General features: G+C 40.2%; 1 protein-coding gene across 1 annotated transcript; it reads right to left on the reverse strand.

Moving 5' to 3' along the window:
• Nucleotides 1-1,375: 1,375 nt before the first annotated feature.
• Nucleotides 1,376-4,580, reverse strand: LOC120042829 (myelin-associated glycoprotein-like). The gene is made up of 6 exons (XM_038987638.1): nt 4,235-4,580; nt 3,801-4,106; nt 3,399-3,665; nt 2,715-2,740; nt 1,856-2,104; nt 1,376-1,387 (listed from the first exon to the last, which is right to left on the reverse strand). The coding sequence occupies exons 1-6, from the start codon at nt 4,578-4,580 to the stop codon at nt 1,376-1,378; spliced, it is 1,206 nt and encodes a 401-aa protein (XP_038843566.1).
• Nucleotides 4,581-19,670: the final 15,090 nt, after the last annotated feature.

Genomic DNA, 19,670 nt, shown 5'->3' on the forward strand with positions numbered 1-19,670 from the left:
GCTTTCGACACCTTGTAGAGTCCATGCCCCAATGAACTGAGGCTGTTCTGAAGACAAAAGGGGTTTCAACTCAAAATTAGGAAGGTGTTCCTAATTTTTGGTGTACTCAGTCTCTTCAGAAAGTACCCCTTGACTTATTCCACATTCTGTTGTTTTACAGTTTGAATTAAAAATGGATTAAATAGCATGCCCATTACACGGTGATGCCATCACCATGCTTGAAAATATGAAGAGTGGTACTCAGTGATGTGATGTGTTGGATTTGCCCCAAACATAACACTTTGTATTCAGGACATAAAGTTAATTTCTTCGCTAATTTTTTAGCAGTTTTACTTTACTGCCTTATTGCAAACAGAATGCATGTTTTGGAATATGTTTATTCTGTACATGTTTCCTTCTTCTCACTTTGTCATTTAGGTTTGTGTTGTGGAGTAACTACACTGTTGTTGATAGATCCTCAGTTTTCTCCAATCACAGCTGTTAAACACTGCAACTGTTTTAATGTCACCACTGGCCTTATGGTGAAATCAGTGGAGGCTGCTGAGAGGAAGACAACTCATAATTATGTCTGGAACGGAGAAAATAGAATCAAACACATGGAAAACGTGTTGGATGTATTTGGTACCATTCCACCTATTCTGCTCCAGCCATTACCACGAGTACGTTCTCCCATATTAAGGTGCTACCAACCTCCTGTGGGTGAATTCCCTGAGTGGTTTTGTAGTGAATGGGTGAATTGACAAACCATCCACAGTGTAATTAATAACTTCACCATGTTCAAATGGAAATTTATTGTCAGATTATAATTTGTTTTACCCATCTACCAACAGGTGCACTTCTTTGAGAGGTATTGGAAAAGCTCTCTGTTCTTTGTGGTTTAATCTGTGTTTGAAATTCGCTACTTGACTGAGGGACCTTACAGATAATTGTATGTGTGGGGTACAGAGATGAGGGAGTCATTAAAAAATCATGTTAAACACTAGATTTGCAAACAGAGTGAGTCAATGCAACTTCTTATGTGACATGTTAAGAAAATCTTTACTCCTGAAATGATTTAGGCTTACCATAAGAAAGGGGTTAAATACTTCTTGATTTTTAGACTTCTTGTTCTTGTCTAAAAACATAATTCACATTATGAGGAATTGTGTGTAGGCCAGTAACACATCTCAATTTAATCAATTTTAATGAGGAATGTAAAATGTTGGACCAATAAGACCAAAAGATTTTCATGGAAATTGAATGTAAAGGTTTTAAATACAGTGTAATTAATAAACAACCTTATATTCAGTCTCAATTGTTTCTTTGATTTAACATTCAACATAAAAACTGACACAATAACTTCTAAATAGATATAAACTGAAAATATATTATATTGTTATTCTGGTAACTGCACAAAAGATGCAGAGAAACAGTGACTAGTAGATGTTAACACCATTCTGCCATCATGTAGACTTACTGCACCAACTTCCTGTCTTGTAACAGACCACTGTCTCTCCAACTAACTGCATCTTCTCTCCTCAGTCATCATTGACTTTATATGGTCTTAAACTGCCTTCAGTTGGCGAGTTGAACTCAGCAGTTCCTCTATATCGGAACCCATTAAACAGATGCTCTGTGAACGCAACACTCAAAATAAATGGTCTAAAATAAAGAGTAGCCAACATCATCGTATCACCACTATAGTAACAGTTAAACACTTTTCATCCCAGCAAATTTTACAAATATGCAGATAATCATAAAGCACACAATTATCAATGTAACAAAGTACCAATAGAAAACAGATACACAATGACAATACTGTACATAAAAACACTTAATACCCATTGGAAAATTAACATGCACTTCTTTTATTCACTTGTGCATAAAGTCCATATAGATTGTTAAGAGGTGGTTCCTTGTCCCCTCTCCCGGTCACGTTGACTTCAGCGTACTCACTCTCCTGTCCGTGGACCCTGTCCTGGGCTGCAGCTGGGGTCTCTTTGGGCCGTAGATTGGAGAAGTCTAAGTCACCGTAGTGGATCTCTTCAGACTGGTCTTCTGCAGGTTCCTCTGGTTCCTCTCCAGCTGTGGCCTGGTTAGCACACACTGTCCCAACCGGGGAGTTCTGTGGAGAGAACACAGAGAGAGGAACAGGTGTAAAGCTCTAAGCTCAGTCATGTGTAAATCTCTAAGGTCAGCAGGTTACACAACACATACTGAGGAGATGTCAATGAAAATGTAAATTCAACTGACAGGTGTAAAGAGTTACATTTTGCCAACAAATGAGCTCCAATCTAATGTAAACACTGTCAAAGTCCAACAGCTATTCTGTTATCATTCCATATTCTTACAGGATGTGGCATTGCTTTCGGTTTGTCCCCCCTGAACTTGCTCTAAAATTATGTTAACCTCATGGCTTTGGATAGTTTCAGCATTAATTCAGTACTTCCTTAGATACACTTTGTAGATGGTTTGAAAGTGTAGCCTTATTGCCACCTGTCCCTGTGTATTGTCCGTCCTTTCAAGTCCATCGTGGAGCCTCGAGTTTCTCCTCCTGGAAGACATTTAGAAAGGCCTTCTGAATGCACTGTGAGGGTTTTCATATGCAAAAGCACAAACACAGCAGAAATAATATAGTTTTGCGTTGATGCCAGGAAAAGTTTTTACCATCCAATAACACTGATCAGGCTGATAAACAAAAAGGCCGCCAGAGTTCCTGCTGCAACCCAAAAAACCATTGAGTTATTATGCTCCTCTGGCCCTGAAAATACAGAACATATTATGGTCATTTCTCACATAAAAATCTCTAAAGTACACTACTTGACCAAAAGTATGTGGACAACTGCTCGTCGAACATCTCATTCTAAAATCATGGGTATAAATATGGAATACAAAATGTCATTGTATGTTGTAGGATTAAGATTTCCCTTCACTGGAACAAAAGGTGCCTAGGCGAACCATGAAAAACAGCTCCAGACCATTTCTCATCCACCAAACAGTTGGCACTATGCATTGGGGCAGGTAGCTTTCTCCTGGCAAAACCCAGATTCGTCCAATGGACTGCCAGATGGTGAAGCGTGATTGATCATTCCAGAGAACGGGTTTCCACTTCTCCAGAGTACACCACTCACGCCGATTCTTGCCATTGTGCAAGGTGATTTTAGGCTTGTGTGCGGCTGCACAGCCATAGAAACCCATTTCACGAAGCTCCCAACGAAGAGTTCTTGTGCTGCCATTGTTTCCAGAGGCAGTTTGATACTCTGTAGTGAATGTTGCTATTGTACTGCCAATGTTTTTGTCTATGGAGATTGCATGGCTTTGTGCTCGATTTTATACACCTGTGAGCAATGTTTGTCCACATAATTTTGTATATATAGTGTATATCTAACCTAAGATTGTGCCCTACGTGGCCGTTTTACCTTTACTAGCCAGCTGCACGTCATTAGACTTCCCACAGCCGTGACTATTTCTTGCTTCACAGAAGTACAGTCCTCCATCAACAGCAGTCACATTGAGGGAGTAATGCAGTCCAGTTGCTACCTGTATTGGTTTATCTCCACTGATCTGGAACCAGGTGAAGTTTGTCACAGGAGGGTTGGCTGTACTGCTGCACGTCAGATTAACACAGCTGCCCACTGATTCTGGATCAGCTGGACTGATGGAGGCTGAGGTGTCCTTAGGAGAGACTGAGGGAGAGGGGTTCATTTAGAATGTATCTGATATGGTATATTGAATAGTCTCATCAAAACCACTCTATTACAATCATCAGTGAAAACATGATAGAATGATCTATTCTTCAGGAACCGGTGACTAAATCTTACATGAAACGTTAAGCATCATGTTATGTTCAGCTGTCTTGTTGCTTGCCCCTACTGGGTAGACTGCAGTACAAGTGATGTTCTTCTCATGATGAAGGTATGATGGAGTGAAGGTCACCGTGGAGAGAACTGATTTGGTTTGGTCTGGATTCTCCTGCAGTTGGTTCTCAGTTTTGAACTGTGTTGGGAGAGTCCATGTCAGTTCAGGGGGGTGTTCAGGACAGGGTGCGACAGCAGAGCAGTTCAAACTGACAGGGGTCCCTTCCTTCATCTCACCTGAGACAGTAATGATGGGACTGGAAGGCAAATCTATAATACATTGTAGATGAAGATAGTTTACACTAAAAGTTAAACTGCACACTTGTTCTACTCTTATCTTTGATGAAAGGAATATAAACTGGGAAAAATAGTTGGTAAACGGTTAAATTGTCTCTTACCCCAGACAACTATATCAACAGACTTTTCAGTGTCTGTTGCACGGAATGGTTGAATCTCAATCCTGAAGAAGTATTTATTAGTGTAACTGGTGGTTACATTGAAGAAGACTGTGGTGCAGTTCTTCTGGGACATGTTTCCAGTTATCTTCCCTTGAAATCTGTTGACCGTCTCACTACTGTTAAATATCACATTGTCCGGATGCAAACCAAAGTCTGGGCTTTCTTTAATCCACACTCCAAAGGTTGGTATTGTGCTGTTAAATGTATACTTATTTTTGTCAAGAATATCAAATGAACATGGGATTTGTATACAGGAACCAGTCAGTACATCCAGTCTATCTGGCATTGTGGCGATCAAATCTCGTTGGCCAAAACAGGCCAAAACACCTGCAACATAAAGAACAACATCAGGGAGGTTCTGATATATTTTCGGTACAGTCCAATGATATGCATTAACCCTAGATGACTGCAGGGGCTGCTGATTGGAAGCCACTGCACAGCCATCTTGTAACTCCTCTTTCAGTGTAAAACAGGTTTTGGAAGATATAGAAACACATTTATTAATGTTTACATTTGTTTTAGACAAGTATATTCTATTAGAGATACCTTATTGCAAACTTTTAAATTACATTTTGTGACCTGCAACACTTCCTTCAACAGAGAGACACTACCCTTGCTCCTGCCAATGATTGCATCTTGTAACTCACTGAACTGGTATTATCCAATAACTACTTCATCTTTGAGTCTTTTTTCCTTCAAATTCGGGGTGTAGCCATGGGCTCCCCCTTTGACCCAACTATGTGAACCTGTATGTGGAACAATTTGAGGAAGCACTCATTTACAAACAGAGACACACCCCCTACTCTCTAAATTCCTCTCATGGAAGAGATACATAGATGATGTCTTTGTGCTCTGGGAAGGAAGTCAGCAGGAACTAAATTAATTCCAAACTCTGCTAAACGAGAGCTCTGAATATCTCAAATTCACCATGCAGACTGTTGAGAGAAAATTAAACTACCTGGACTTATGGATCATCAAAGAGAATGATGTTTTACATACAGACTTGTACACACAGCCAACAGACCTCAATACCCTGCTACGTGGGGATAGTATCCATCCCCTTCCCCTCAGGAATGGTCTACCATATAGCCAGTTATAAAGGATTAAACAAGTCTTTTGCACAAATACACCAAGTGTTCAGAGAAAATGAAAGCAATCCTGAAAAAGCACTGGCATATTCTGCAATCAGATATCAGATTCACACCTCTTCAAGGAAACCCCACTGGTGGTCTATAAGCATGGTCACAATATTGGGGATAGCTTAGTGAGATCTGACCTGCCCCCTGAGCCCACTCAGACACTCTTGACACCCATTCCAAATGGGAACTACAAATGTGGATCATGCTCACAGTGCAATAGCTTTACAAAAACATCCTTCTACAGACACCCACATACAGGTGGAAAAATCCCTGTTAGGGGTATCATCTCTTGCAAGACAAAGGTAGTGATCTATCTCATCACATGTTCATGTGGAAAAGCCAACGTAGGACAAACGAAAAGACAATTAAAACAATGCAGAGCTGAACACCGCAGCTCAATCAGGTGTAAGAACACTGACTATCCAGTAGCAGCTCACTTTGTTGAAGCAACACAGGTTGATCCCATCTCCTCCCTCAAATACACAGGTATTGAGCATGTTGCTCTACCAAGGAGAGGAGGTAACATGGAGATCCTACTACTACAGAGGGAGGACTACTGGATTTCCTATTGAAAAACATTGACCCCTAGTGGTCAGAATATTGACTTTGGTCTCAGGCCCTTGTTATGAACAATTATTTTTATGAAGTCCTATAAATGAATATATTCTTTCCTCAGCTTATCCGTGTACACCCAATATGTTCCCTTGTTGATGACGCTTACTATGCATTATGTATGAACCAAATGATTACATGTAACAACATTTTATGAATTTGGAAACAATTAAATATATGTGAAATTATTTTAAACAATAATGTATGTTGATGCTAATCTTATGCTAATTTTAATGATAACAATAGCCTAATATATTCAATATGATGTAAACTATTGTCTTTTAACAGTTTCACTCATTTCATCCTAATTAACCTCATAATTTACACCCTTTCTTCTTTAAGGTTGCTGCCCCTATCATCGCCAAGCCTATCTCCGACCTTTTGAACCTGTCTCTCCTTTCTGGGGAGGTTCCCATTGCTTGGAACGCAGCCATGGTTCGTCCTTTATTTAAAAGGGGAGATCAAGCTGATCCTAACTGTTCTAGGCCTATTTCTATTTTGCCCTGTTTATCAAAAGTGTTGGAAAACTTGTCAATTATCAACTGACTGGCTTTCTTAATGTCTATAGTATTCTCTCTGGTATGCAATCTGGTTTCCGCTAAGGTTATGGATGTGTCACTGCAACCTTAAAGGTCCTCAAAGAGGTTGCCATCGCCCTTGATTCTAAGCAATGTTGTGCTGCTATTTATATATCACTGCAATCTACACTCCTCTGTAAATTGGTCATCTCTGTATTCCCGTCTCAAGACACATATGTTAATGCTAATTTATAAAATATTCTTTGGCCTCACTCCCCCCTATCTGAGATGTCTACTGCAGACATATCCTCCACATACAACACCCGTTCTGCCAGTCACATTCTGTTAAAGGTCCCGAAAGCACACACATCCCTGGGTCGCTCGTCTTTTCACTTCGCTGCAGCTAGCGACTGGAACGAGCTGCAACAAACACTCAAACTGGACAGTTTAATCTCAATCTCTTCAGTCAAAGACTCAATCATGGACACTCTTACTGACAGTTGTGGCTGCTTTGTGTGATGTATTGTTGTCTCCACCTTCTTGCCCTTTGTGCTGTTGTCTGTGCCCAATAATGTTTGTACCATGTTTTGTGCTGCTACCATGTTGTGTTGCTACCATGTTGTTGTCATGTTGTGTTGCTACCATGCTGTGTTGTCATGTGTTGCTGCCTTGCTATGTTGTTGTCTTGGGTCTCTCTTTATGTAGTGTTGTGTTGTCTCTCTTGTCGTGATCTGTGTTTTGTCCTATATTTATATTTTATTTATTTATTTTATTCCCAGCCCCCGTCCCCGCAGATCTTTTGCCTTTTGGTAGGCAGTCAATGTAAATAAGAATCTGTTCTTACCTGACTTGCCTATTTAAATAAAGGTTAAATAAATTAAATGTAAAAAATTATTCCGACACACCCCTCACTATTGTCATTGGTTTAACTAATTGCACTGTATGTCTACATAACCTGGTTCAAGCATTCATGACTTTACCCTGAAGAAGGCACAGTGATGCCGAAACGTTGGTGTTTTACCCAATAAATGACTGGGAGTTTATATATATAGAGTGTGCAACTCTCTTTGTTTTTATAGCTTACAGTGTATTCACCGTTAGTCAGCACCTCTACAATAAGTCATTTTCTCTGGGTGTGCTCCAGCTCATGCTTTTTATGTGACCTGAACATAAAACATTTAAAAATAAACATGTAAAGACATTAAAGTATTTTATTTTTAGAGTACTACCTTTTCTCTCCGTCTACAACAAAATTCTTAAATTCATGTAATTTTGTCCTTGAAACATTTGATTGAAATACTGTAGAATAGTACACACATCATTGGTACAGTCTCTCCCAATAATAATAATATTTACTTATTTCAATGTACAGGTGATTTTTCAATTGGTTGTTATGTCATCAAGGAGTGAGGTGACATGTGTTTGTGAGCAGAGGACCACTAGTTTGAGTCCGGTATGAGGATAGGGGCAGTGGTGGAAGCTATACTGTTAACCGCACACTGATGTCGGTTTCACATGCACATTCAGTGACATAAAAAGTATTGCCCTTTCTGATTTTCTCTGTTATGTATATTTTTGTAATATTTAATGTTACCAGATGTTCAACCAAATCCTAATTTTAGATCAAGGGAACCTGAGTTTAAAAATAATCCAAAAAACACCCTGACCTTAGAGAGTTTTTTATGTCTCTATTTTTGTTTGGTCAGGGTGTGATTTGGGTGGGCATTCTATGTTCTTCTTTCTATGTTTTTGTATTTCTATGTTTTGGCCTGGTATGGTTCTCAATCAGGGACAGCTGTCTATCGTTGTCTCTGATTGGGAACCATACTTAGGTAGCGTTTTCCCACATGGTTTTAGTGGGTAGTTATTTTCTGTTTAGTGTTTTGCACCTGACAGGACTGTTTCGGTTATTCTCTTGTGTTATTTTGTTAATAGTGTTCAGTTTCAATAAAAAGCATGAACACTTACCACGCTGCGCTTTGGTCCGATTCCTCTTCTTCAGACGACGAAAACCGTTACAGTATTGTTATTTTATTTATTTCATTAACAAAGTTATGCAACACCCATTTCCCATGTGTGAAACAGTAATTGCGCCCTTACTCTCAATAACTGGTTGTGCCACCATACCAAAACACACAATCAAGACTACATGAAAATGTAATAAAAGCACAAATTTTAAGTTCTGTAATGGCCTAGTCAAAGTCCAGACCTAATCCCAAATGAGACATTGTGATAATTCATGCTTGAAAACCCACAAATATCGCTGAGTTAAAAAGCAGTTCTGCATGGGAGAGTGGGCCAAAATTCCTCCACAGTGATGTGAGAGACTGATCAACAACTACAGGAAGTGTTTGGTTGGAGTCTATGTAGCTAAAGTTGGCACAATTAGTTATTGAGTGTTAGGGGGCAATTACTGTTTCACACAGGGACATTGGGTGTTGCACAACTTTGTTTATGAATTAAATGAAAAAAGTACGTCATTGTTGTGTTATTTGTTCACTCAGGTTCCATTTATCTAATATTAGCTTTTGATTGAATATCTGATAACATTCAGTATCAAATAATATCAAACATTTACTATAAAAAATATGCAAAAGTAGAACAAATTTGAAAGTGGGCAAAAACTTTTCACAGCACTGTTTGAATCCAGACTTTTAAACTGCACTAATCAGGAATTAATTAATAATACACTTTTCAACACAGTTATATAGCACATCCCATAAAATATAATGACTTGTGGTTATTCCTTTATGTCTGATTCATAACTAGTTGTTGTTGTGTGGAAGACTCACCTGACATAAAGAGGACAATGAGAAAAAACATGTTCTCAGGACAAGCCATGTGAGAACTCACACACTACTGATCACCTGAAACAGTACAAACATACACTTACTGGTAGAGTAGCTTAACTCACACAACACATTGCATTGAACCATCTCCATATCAAATACACTTTGTCCTTCAGTTGTGAAGATAATACATGAACAAACAGCAGTACTTTAGAACATATTGAATCTCATTACTCATAATAAATGTGACATACTACTGATCACCTGAAACAGTACAAACATACACTTCCTGTTATAGTAAGTGACATACTACTGATCACCTGAAATAGTACAAACATTCACTTCCTGTTATAGTAAGTGACATACGACTGATCACCTGAAACAGTACAAACATTCACTTCCTGTTAAAGTAACTGACACACAACTGATCACCTGAAATAGTACAAACATTCACTTCCTGTTATAGTAAGTGACATACGACTGATCACCTGAAACAGTACAAACATTCACTTCCTGGTATAGTAAGTCACATGACACGTACTGTATCACATTGAAGCTTTAGTCCATACATCACGTAGGTACTAAAGTTGTTAAGCTAATACATGAACTAACAGCCGTACATTGAACGTTTTGAATCTCATTACTTGTAATTCATTTCCTTCATTTAGTGTGAACATTAAAATATGAAGATAAGATAGTGAAGTAGTTGTCACTTGCCTTACAATGATGTAAACGGTCCACGGGAGACACTGTCTGTTAGGAATTTTGTTAATAAATAGTTAAAACAAATTCTAGCTTTAGATAAAACTATAACTAATTGAACTCTGCATGCCTGGGGAAAAGAGATTTGTGTTGTGGGTCATAAAATAAGCAGAAAGGGTCGTTAAACTATGGTTGAACTGACCCAACTTAGAGACTGCCATAGAGACCATAGAGACTGCCAGAGGACCGGACAACAGACCCTCCGATTTGACACACTGAACTCTATCAGAGAAGTAGTTGGTGAACCAGGCGAGGCAATCATTTGAGAAACCAAGGGTGTCGAGTCTGCCGATGAGGATGTGGTGATTGACAGAGTCGAAAGCCTTTGCCAGGTCAATGAATACGGCTGCACAGTATTGTTTCTTATCGATGGCGGTTACGATATCGTTTAGGACCTTGAGCGTGGCTAAGGTGCACCCATGACCAGCTCTGAAAGCAAATTGCATAGCGGAGAAGGTATGGTGGGATTCGAAATGGTCGGTAATGTTTGTTGACTTGGCTTTCGAAGACCTTAGAAAGGCAGGGTAGGATAGATATAGGTCTGTAGCAGTTTGGGTCAAGAGTGTCCCCCCCTTTGAAGAGGGGGATGACCGCAGCTGCTTTCCAATCTTTGGGAATCTCAGACGACACGAAAGAGAGGTTGAACAGGCTAGTAATAGGGGTGGGAAAGAAAGGGTCCAGATTATCTAGCCCGGCTGATTTGTAGGGGTCCAGATTTTGCAGCTCTTTCAGAACATCAGCTGACTGGATTTGGGAGAAGGAGAAATGGGGAAGGCTTGGGCGAGTAGCTGTGGGGGGGTGCAGTGCTGTTGACCGGGGTAGGGGTAGCCAGGTGGAAAGCATGGCCAGCCGTAGAAAAATGCTTATTGAAACTCTCAATTATAGTGGATTTGTCGGTGGTGACAGTGTTTCCTATCTTCAGTGCAGTGGGCAGCTGGGAGGAGATGTTCTTATTCTCCATGGACTTTACAGTGTCCCATAACTTTTTTGAGTTTGTGTTGCAGGAAGCAAATTTCTTTTCTTTTTTTTTCTTTTTTTTTTAAAATAAATTTTTAGCCCATTTTCTCCCCAATTTTCGTGGTATCCAATCGCTAGTAATTACTACCTTGTCTCATCGCTACAACTCCCGTACGGGCTCGGGAGAGACGAAGGTCGAAAGCCATGCGTCCTCCGAAGCACAACCCAACCAGCCGTACTGCTTCTTAACACAGCGCGCCTCCAACCCCGGAAGCCAGCCACACCAATGTGTCGGAGGAAACACCGTGTACCTGGCCCCCTTGGCTGGCGCGCACTGCGCCCGGCCCGCCACAGGAGTCGCTGGAGCGCGATGAGACAAGGATATCCCTACCGGCCAAACCCTCCCTACCCCGGACGACGCTATGCCAATTGTGCGTCGCCCCACGGACCTCCCGGTCGCGGCCGGCTGCGACAGAGCCTGGGCGCGAACCCAGAGACTCTGGTGGCGCAGTTAGCACTGCGATGCAGTGCCCTAGACCACTGCGCCACCCGGGAGGCCGGAAGCAAATTTCTGCTTGAACAAAAGTATACAAATTAAAGAGCAACATCTAAATAACAATAACGTGGCTATAAACAGGCGTACCTGTACCGAGTCAATGTGCGGGGGTACAGGTTAGTCTAGGTAATTGAGGTAATATGTACATGTAGGTCGGGGTAAAATGACCATGCATAGATAATAAACAACAGAATAAAAAAAGGGGGTGGGGGGGTCAATGCAAATAGTCCGGCTAGCCAATTGATCAGCTATTCAGCAGTCTTATGGCGGTAGAAGCTGTTTAGAAGCCTTTTGGTGTTCTCCTGAGCGGCACAGTGGTCTAAGGCACTGCATCACAGTGCTAGCTGTGCTATTGGTTCAAGTCCAGGCTCTGTCGCACCTGGTCGTGACTGGGAGACCGATTGGGCGGCGCACAATTGGCCCAGCATCGTCCGGGTTAGAGGAGGGTTTGGCCGGCAGGGACGTCCTTGTCAAATCGCGCTCTAGCAACTCCTGTGGCGGGCTGGGTGCATACATGCTGACACGGTCGCCAGATGTATGGTGTTTCCTTCGACACATTGGTGTGGCTGGCTTCCAGGTTAAGCGGGCATTGTTGGCCATTGGTTGGGTTGTGTTTTGAAGGATGCACAGCTCCTTGTCATGTGACAAGATTGTAACTACCAATTGGATAGCATGAAATTGTGGAGAAAAAAGAAAAAAATATAGGAAACAAAGGAAACAAATATTATAAATAAAAAATATTTAGGGCCTTCCTCTGACACCCCCTGGTATAGAGGTCCTTAATGGCTGGACGCTTGGGCCGTAAGCACTACCCCCTGTAGGGCCTTGCGGTCGGAGGCCGAGCAGTTGCCATATCAGGCGGTGTTGCAACCAGTCAGGATGCTCTCGATTGTGCAGCTGTATAACTTTTTGAGGATCTGAGGACCCACGCCAAATCTTTTCAGTCTCCTGAGGGATGTATAGGTGCTGTCATGCCCTCTTCACGACTGTCTTGGTGTGTTTGGACAATGATAGTTTGTTGGTGATGTGGACACCAAGGAGCTTGAAGCTCTCAACCTGCCCCACCTCAGCCCCATCGATGAGAATGGGGGCATGCTCGGCCCTCCTTTTCCTGTAGTCCACGATCATGTCCTTTGTCTTGATCACTTAGAGTGAAAGGTTATTGTCCTGGAACCACCCTGCCAGATTTCTGACCTCCTTCCTATAGGCTGTCTCATTTTTGTTGGTGATCAGGCCCTGTTGTGTCGTCTGCAAAGCTAATGATTGTATTGGAGTCGTACTTGACCACGCGGTCATGGGTGAACAGGGAGTACAGGAGCTGACTAAGCACGCACCCCTGAGGGAGCCCCGTGTTGAGTATCAGAGAGGCAGATGTGTTGTCGCCTACCCTTACCACCTGGGGTGTGGCCCATCAGGAAGTCTAGGATCCAGTTGCAGAGGGAGGTGTTTAAGTCCCAAGGTCCTTAGCTTATTGATGAGCTTTGAGGGAACTATGAGTTGAACTCTGAGCTGTAGTCAATGAACAGCATTCTCACGTAGGTGTTCCTCTTGTCCAAGTGGGAAAGGGCATTGTTGATTGGAATAGAGATTGCATCATCTGTGGATCTGTTGGGGCGGTATGCAAATTGGAGTGGATCTAGTGTTTCTGGGATGATGGTGTTGATGTGAGCTATGACCAGCCTGGCTACAGACATGAGTACTATGGGTCATTTAGGCAGGTTACCTTGGTGTTATTGGGCACAGGGAATATGAGTGTCTGCTTGAAACATGTAGCTATTACAGACTCGGCCAAGGACAGGTTGAAAATGTCAGTGAAGACACTTGCCAGTTGGTCAGCGTATGCTCGGAGGACACATCCTGGTAATCCGTCTGGACCTGCGGCCTTGTGAATGGTAATCTGTTTTAAGGTCTTACTCACATCGGCTACGGCGAGCGTGATCACACAGTCGTCCGGAACAGCTGGTGCTCTCATGCATGCTTCAGTGTTTCTTGCCTCCAGGCGCGCATAGAAGTAATTTAGGTCATCCGGTAGGCTTCCCTTTGTAGTCCGTAATAGTTTGCAAGCCCTGATGTAGATGGATTCAATCTTAGTCCTGTATAGTCCTGTATAGTCCTTAGTCCTGTATTTGAGGGCATAGCGAAAACAGTCCTATAGCTTAGCATCTGCGTCATCTGACCACTTCCGTATTGAGCGAGTCACTTGTACTTCCTGCTTTAGTTTTTGCTTGTAAGCAGGAATCAGGAGGATAGAATTGTGGTCAGATTTGCAAAATGGAGGGTGAGGGAGAGCTTTGTACTTATCTCTGTGTGTGGTGTAAAGGTGGTCTAGAGTATTTTCCCCTCTGGTTGCACATGTAACATGCTGGTGGAAATGAGGTAAAACAGATTGAAGTTTCCCTGCATTAAAGTCACTGGCCTCTTGGAGCTCCGCCTCTGGATGAGCATTTTCTTGTTTGCTAATGACTTTATACAGCTCGTTGAGTGCAATCTTAGTTCCAGCATCGGAATGTGGTGGTAAATGGATAGCTATGAAAAATATAGATGAAAACTCTCTTGGTAAATAGTGTGGTCTACAGCTTGAGATAATCTACTTCAGTAGAGCAAAACCTTGAGCCTTCCCTAATATATTATTTTGCGCACCAGCTGTTATTGACAAATTGACACAGACCACCATCCCTTGTCTTGCCATAGGCAACTGTTTTGTCTTGTCGATGTATGGAAAAACCAGCCTACTGTACATTATCATGTCGTCGTTCAGACACGACTCTATGAAACATAAGACAGTACAGTTTTAATGTCCTGTTGGTGGGATAGTCTTGAACGGAGCTCATCCAGTTTATTCTCCAGTGATTGACATTGGCCAACAGAACGTATGGTAGAGGCCGGGTTACCCACTCTGCGATGAATTCTCACAAGGAACTCCGATCTCTGCCCCCTATATTTCCATATAACCCATGGGGAGGGGGTCACACTCGGACATTCAGAGAGGGGGTATATTATTGTGGCCCTGGTGGCACGAAACCAATCGGACTGCATGGAGATGCTTGGGAACATGGTCAAAATGGATGACCGTATTGTGGGTGTTTCAGGAAGAAGGTGTACATTTGACCTCCATCATCTAGGATGTGACAATGGTAAATAAATCTCTACATTTATGCTCATTTTTTGCGCGGTCTTGCAGGCCTTCTCATGCAGCTGCAACTGCAAGTACATTTGTAAATCATGACCCATCTTGAGTTGGGCTCTGGGATGGTGCAATTGTTGAGAGGGTGAGCTTATGGTTGTGTGGGGGTAAGGGCTGAATGTGTGTGGGTGTATGTGTGTATCCCACAACTGTTGCGAAGGAAGAAGTAAAAGATGTTAGGGACTATAGAGGATGATTCACAGCAATATGTAATAAAAATCGAGGTGAGGGCGATGGAAATGCATTTGGCAATGGATCTGCTTCGGTTCGGTGGATGGTGCTGTGTGCACTTTTCGAAGGATGGATCCCAGTCGGTCCGGGGCTGTGCGATGCGGGGGGTCGGGGGTGGTCTGCCGGGCATTGGGATGACAACCCAACTCGAGATGGGGGCTTTTGGCGGGTGGAATAGTGGGGACCAATTGGAGGTTTGCTTAGTGGAGATGCAAATGTCATGGTACAACTATATAGACACTCAATCATTATGTTACTTTTTAATAGGACGTTTACAAACATATATTTTGATAAAAATAATTGAAAGGTGTGTCTCATTATGGTAAGTGGTGAAATAAGTATAGCCAGTTACAATTGTAATGGCTTAGCAGATAATAAGAAAAGACGATCAGTATTTACCTGGCTAAAAGAGAAGGATTATAATATCTACTGTTTACAGGAAATCCATTCGACAGTTTTAGATGAAGTTTTGTGGAAAAAGAACTGGGGGGGCAAAATATATTTCTCCCATGGGCAAAGAAATTCAAAAGGGGTGATGGTTTTAATTAATAATAACTTTGATCCAAATGTGCAACTTGTCCAAACAGATCCTCAAGGTAGATGGATTATTTTAAATATGTTATTGGACAATAAACATATATGGCTTATTAACCTATACGGTCCGAATAATGATGATCCAAGCTTCTTTGACAATATATATAAGAATGTATCAACTCTACAAGCAACACTAGACTCTATTATTATAGTGTGAGATTTTAATACGGTCTTAAATACCTCTATGGACCGGAAAGGAAATCACACTACAAACTATCACCCTCAGGCACTTAAGGAAATCAGGAATGTCATGGATATATTGGAATTAGTGGATATATGGAGACTTAAATACCCTGACCTAGTGAGATATACATGGCGGAGGCTTAATCAAGCTAGTCGCCTTGACTACTTTCTTATATCATTCTCTCTGGCACCAAAAGTTAAAAAGTGTTTGATAGGGGACAGAATGCGGTCGGACCATCACATAATTGGCATATATATTACTCTTACAGAATTTCCACGTGGGCGAGGATATTGGAAATTTAATCAAAGCCTACTAGATGATAAATTGTTTAGAACTAGGACAGAAGAATTTATAACTGACTTTTTTAGACATAACATAGGTACAGCAGATCCCCATATTGTATGGGACACTTTTAAGTGTGCCTTTAGAGGCCATGCAATTCAGTACTCATCTATAAAACAAAAGCAATTTCGATCAAAAGAGTCCATATTAACAAAGGAAATTGAAGGACTAACAGTACAGTTAGATAACAATAAAAACGGTACCATAGAGGCACAGAATAAGTTAGAGGAAAAACAAAAAGAAATGGAGGAACTTATTCAAGAAAGATCCAGTGTAATATATTACAAAAATAAAGCGAACTGGATGGAATATGGGGAAAAATGCACCAAATTCTTTTTCAATCTTCAATATAGAAATGCTACCAAAAAAAACGTATTAAAACTTGTTACAAATGATGGAGTCACGCATGATTCACCAAATGATATTTTGAAAGAGGAAGTAAAGTACTTTAAGAATATATTTTCGTTTCAGGCTCCTCCATCTCCACTAACTGAAACTAATTGTATGGATTTTTTCCCTAATAATAATGTAAAATTAACATCTGTACAGAAAGACTCATGTGAAGGCCTAATTACAGAGGAGGAACTACTTGATGCAATTGGGGCCTTTAAGGATGGGAAAACTCCAGGACTGGATGGCATACCAGTGGAAGTATACAAACATTTTTTTGATATACTCAAAGGACCATTATTAGCTTGTTTTAACCACTCCTATATAAATGATAGATTATCAGACACGCAACAAGAAGGTGTGATATCATTATTACTGAAACAGGACCCAAGTGGTATATATAAAGATCCAGTCCATTTAAAAAATTGGAGACCTCTTACACTTCAGTGTTGTGATGCAAAAATCCTAGCAAAATGCTTGGCGCATAGAATAAAAAAAGTTTTGTCAGATATTATTCATCCTAATCAGACAGGTTTTTTACATGGACGATACAGTGGAGATAATATAAGGCAAGTACTGGAAACAATGGAACACTATGAAATATCGGGGACACCAGGCCTGGTTTTCATAGCTGATTTTGAAAAGGCTTTTGATAAAGTACGACTGGAGTTTATATATAAATGCCTAGAATATTTCAATTTTGGGGAATCTCTTATAAAATGGGTAAAAATTATGTATAGTAACCCTAGGTGTAAAATAGTAAATAATGGCTACATCTCAGAAAGTTTTAAACTATCTAGAGGAGTAAAACAAGGTTGTCCACTATCGGCATATCTATTTATTATTGCCATCGAAATGTTAGCTGTTAAAATTAGATCAAACATTAATATTAAGGGATTAGAAATCCAGGGCCTAAAAACTAAGGTGTCATTGTACGCTGATGATTCATGTTTTCTTTTAAAACCACAACTAGAATCTCTCCACGGCCTCTTAGAGGATCTAGATACATTTGCTATCCTCTCTGGATTAAAACCAAATTATGATAAATGTACCATATTACGTATTGGATCACAAAAAAATACACATTTTACATTGCCATGTAGTTTACCAATTAAATGGTCTGACGGTGATGTGGACATACTCGGTATACAAATCCCAAAAGAAAGAAATGATCTCACTCCAATAAATTTTTATAGAAAGTTAGCAAAAATAGATAAGATCTTGCTACCATGGAAAGGAAAATACCTGTCTATTTGTGGGAAAATCACCCTGATTAACTCTTTAATCATATCACAGTTTACCTATTTGCTTATGGTTTTGCCTACACCTAGTGACCTGCTTTTTAAATTATATGAACAAAAAATATTCAATTTTATTTGGAACGGCAAGCCAGATAAAATTAAAAGGGCCTATTTATATAACGAATATGAATTCGGAGGGCAGAAATTATTAAATATTAAAGCATTAGACCTCTCACTAAAGGCATCAGTCATACAAAAGTTATACTTAAATCCAAACTGGTTCTCTAGTAGATTGGTACGAATGTCTCATCCTATGTTCAACAAGGGCCTTTTTCCCTTTATTCAGATTACACCTGCTCACTTTCGGTTGCTTGAAAAGGAAATAATCTCCAAAATATCTTTATTTTTTAAACAAGCCTTAGAAAGTTGGTTGCAATTTCAGTTTAATCCACCTGAAAGGACGGAACAAATAGTACAACAAATCTTGTGGTTAAATTCAAATATAGTAATTGATAAAAAAAACTGTATTTATCGAAGAAATGTTTAAAAAAGGTATAATTTTTGTGAATGATATCATAAATAGGACTGGTGGAGTAATGTCACACATGCAGCTAACACAGACATATGGAAATGTCTGCTCTACCCAAAATTACAACCAATTAATTGCAGCATTACTACAAAAATGGAAGAGGCAGGTGGAAGGGGATAAAAGTAAGGAACTTGTATGTCGGCCTTATATTAAAGAACATAAATGGTTAAAGAAAAGTGTGATAAATAAAAACATATACCAATTTCATTTAAGGACCAAAAAACTTACAGCTGTGCCATATAAATTGCAAAATAGTTGGGAAGAGATTTTCGATGTACCCATTCCATGGCACATGGTTTATGAATTGATACGCAAAACAACGCCGGATTCAAAACTTCGAATTTTTCAATTTAAATTATTGTACAAAATTCTTGCAACTAATAGAATGTTATATATATGGGGGATACAATCTTCCCAGCTCTGTAGATTCTGCTGTGAGGAGGCAGAGTCATTAGACCATTTATTTTGGTATTGTCCGCATGTAGCTCGTTTTTGGTCACAGGTCCAGGAATGGTTGAAGAATTGCAACATTTGCGTAGAACTAACGCTACAGATAGCAATACTGGGGGATCTGAAAAGCCATAGTCAATCAATCAATAATATAATAATTATTTTAGCAAAAATGTTTATTTTTAATTTACAATCCGTGGAAGCTATGAGAATAGGAAGATTCAAATCTTTTGTGAAGCATCACAGCACAGTTGAAAAATATATGGCAAATAAAAATCCGAAATGGATGATGTTGGAAGATAGATGGGAAAGGTTGAGTGGAGCTGAAGGGTGGGACTAATAACAAGATAAACAATGTAGGGCATACGGGATCTGTGAAATGTGTATAGGTGCGGAGCTATTGTGAAATAGCACAGTTACAAGTGGAAATCAAACTGGATGGACAACAGAAATAGAGGAAGGACTAAGAACAAACAAGAGAGAACTATTATAAAGTAGACTGTGTCTGTAAAATGTGTATAAGATGTATAAATTGAAGGTAAAAACAGAAATGTTTATCAGTTTCCTCCAATTGGGGGATCGGTGGTAGGGTTTGCGGGGAATAATAATAAAGGTATACTCTTTAAAAAAAGTATGTATGTCTATGTAGGTATGTGTATGTATATATGTGTATATGTATGCATACGTGAATGGATATATATATATTTACCCAAAAAAATATGGGGGATTGGAAATGATGCAGACAATTACATTGGAAGCAACATTCTTTCCGCAATATTAAGCTGATCCACCCCCCAGAGAAAAAAAAAAAAAAAAAAAAAAAAAAAAAAAATGTTTT

Source organism: Salvelinus namaycush, unplaced genomic scaffold (genome assembly GCF_016432855.1).
Source record: "Salvelinus namaycush isolate Seneca unplaced genomic scaffold, SaNama_1.0 Scaffold790, whole genome shotgun sequence".
NCBI lineage: Eukaryota > Metazoa > Chordata > Actinopteri > Salmoniformes > Salmonidae > Salvelinus > Salvelinus namaycush.

Excerpts from the sequence above, each read along its gene's own strand:
- LOC120042829 (XM_038987638.1), bottom strand. The coding sequence starts at position 4,580 with ATGCCAGATAGACTGGATGTACTGACTGGTTCCTGTATACAAATCCCA. Across the intron at positions 4,107-4,234 it reads TGTTGATATAGTTGTCTGGG|ATTTGCCTTCCAGTCCCATC; the intron begins GTAAGAGACAAT and ends AATGTATTATAG. Across the intron at positions 2,741-3,398 it reads CGTGCAGCTGGCTAGTAAAG|GGCCAGAGGAGCATAATAAC; the intron begins GTAAAACGGCCA and ends CTGTATTTTCAG.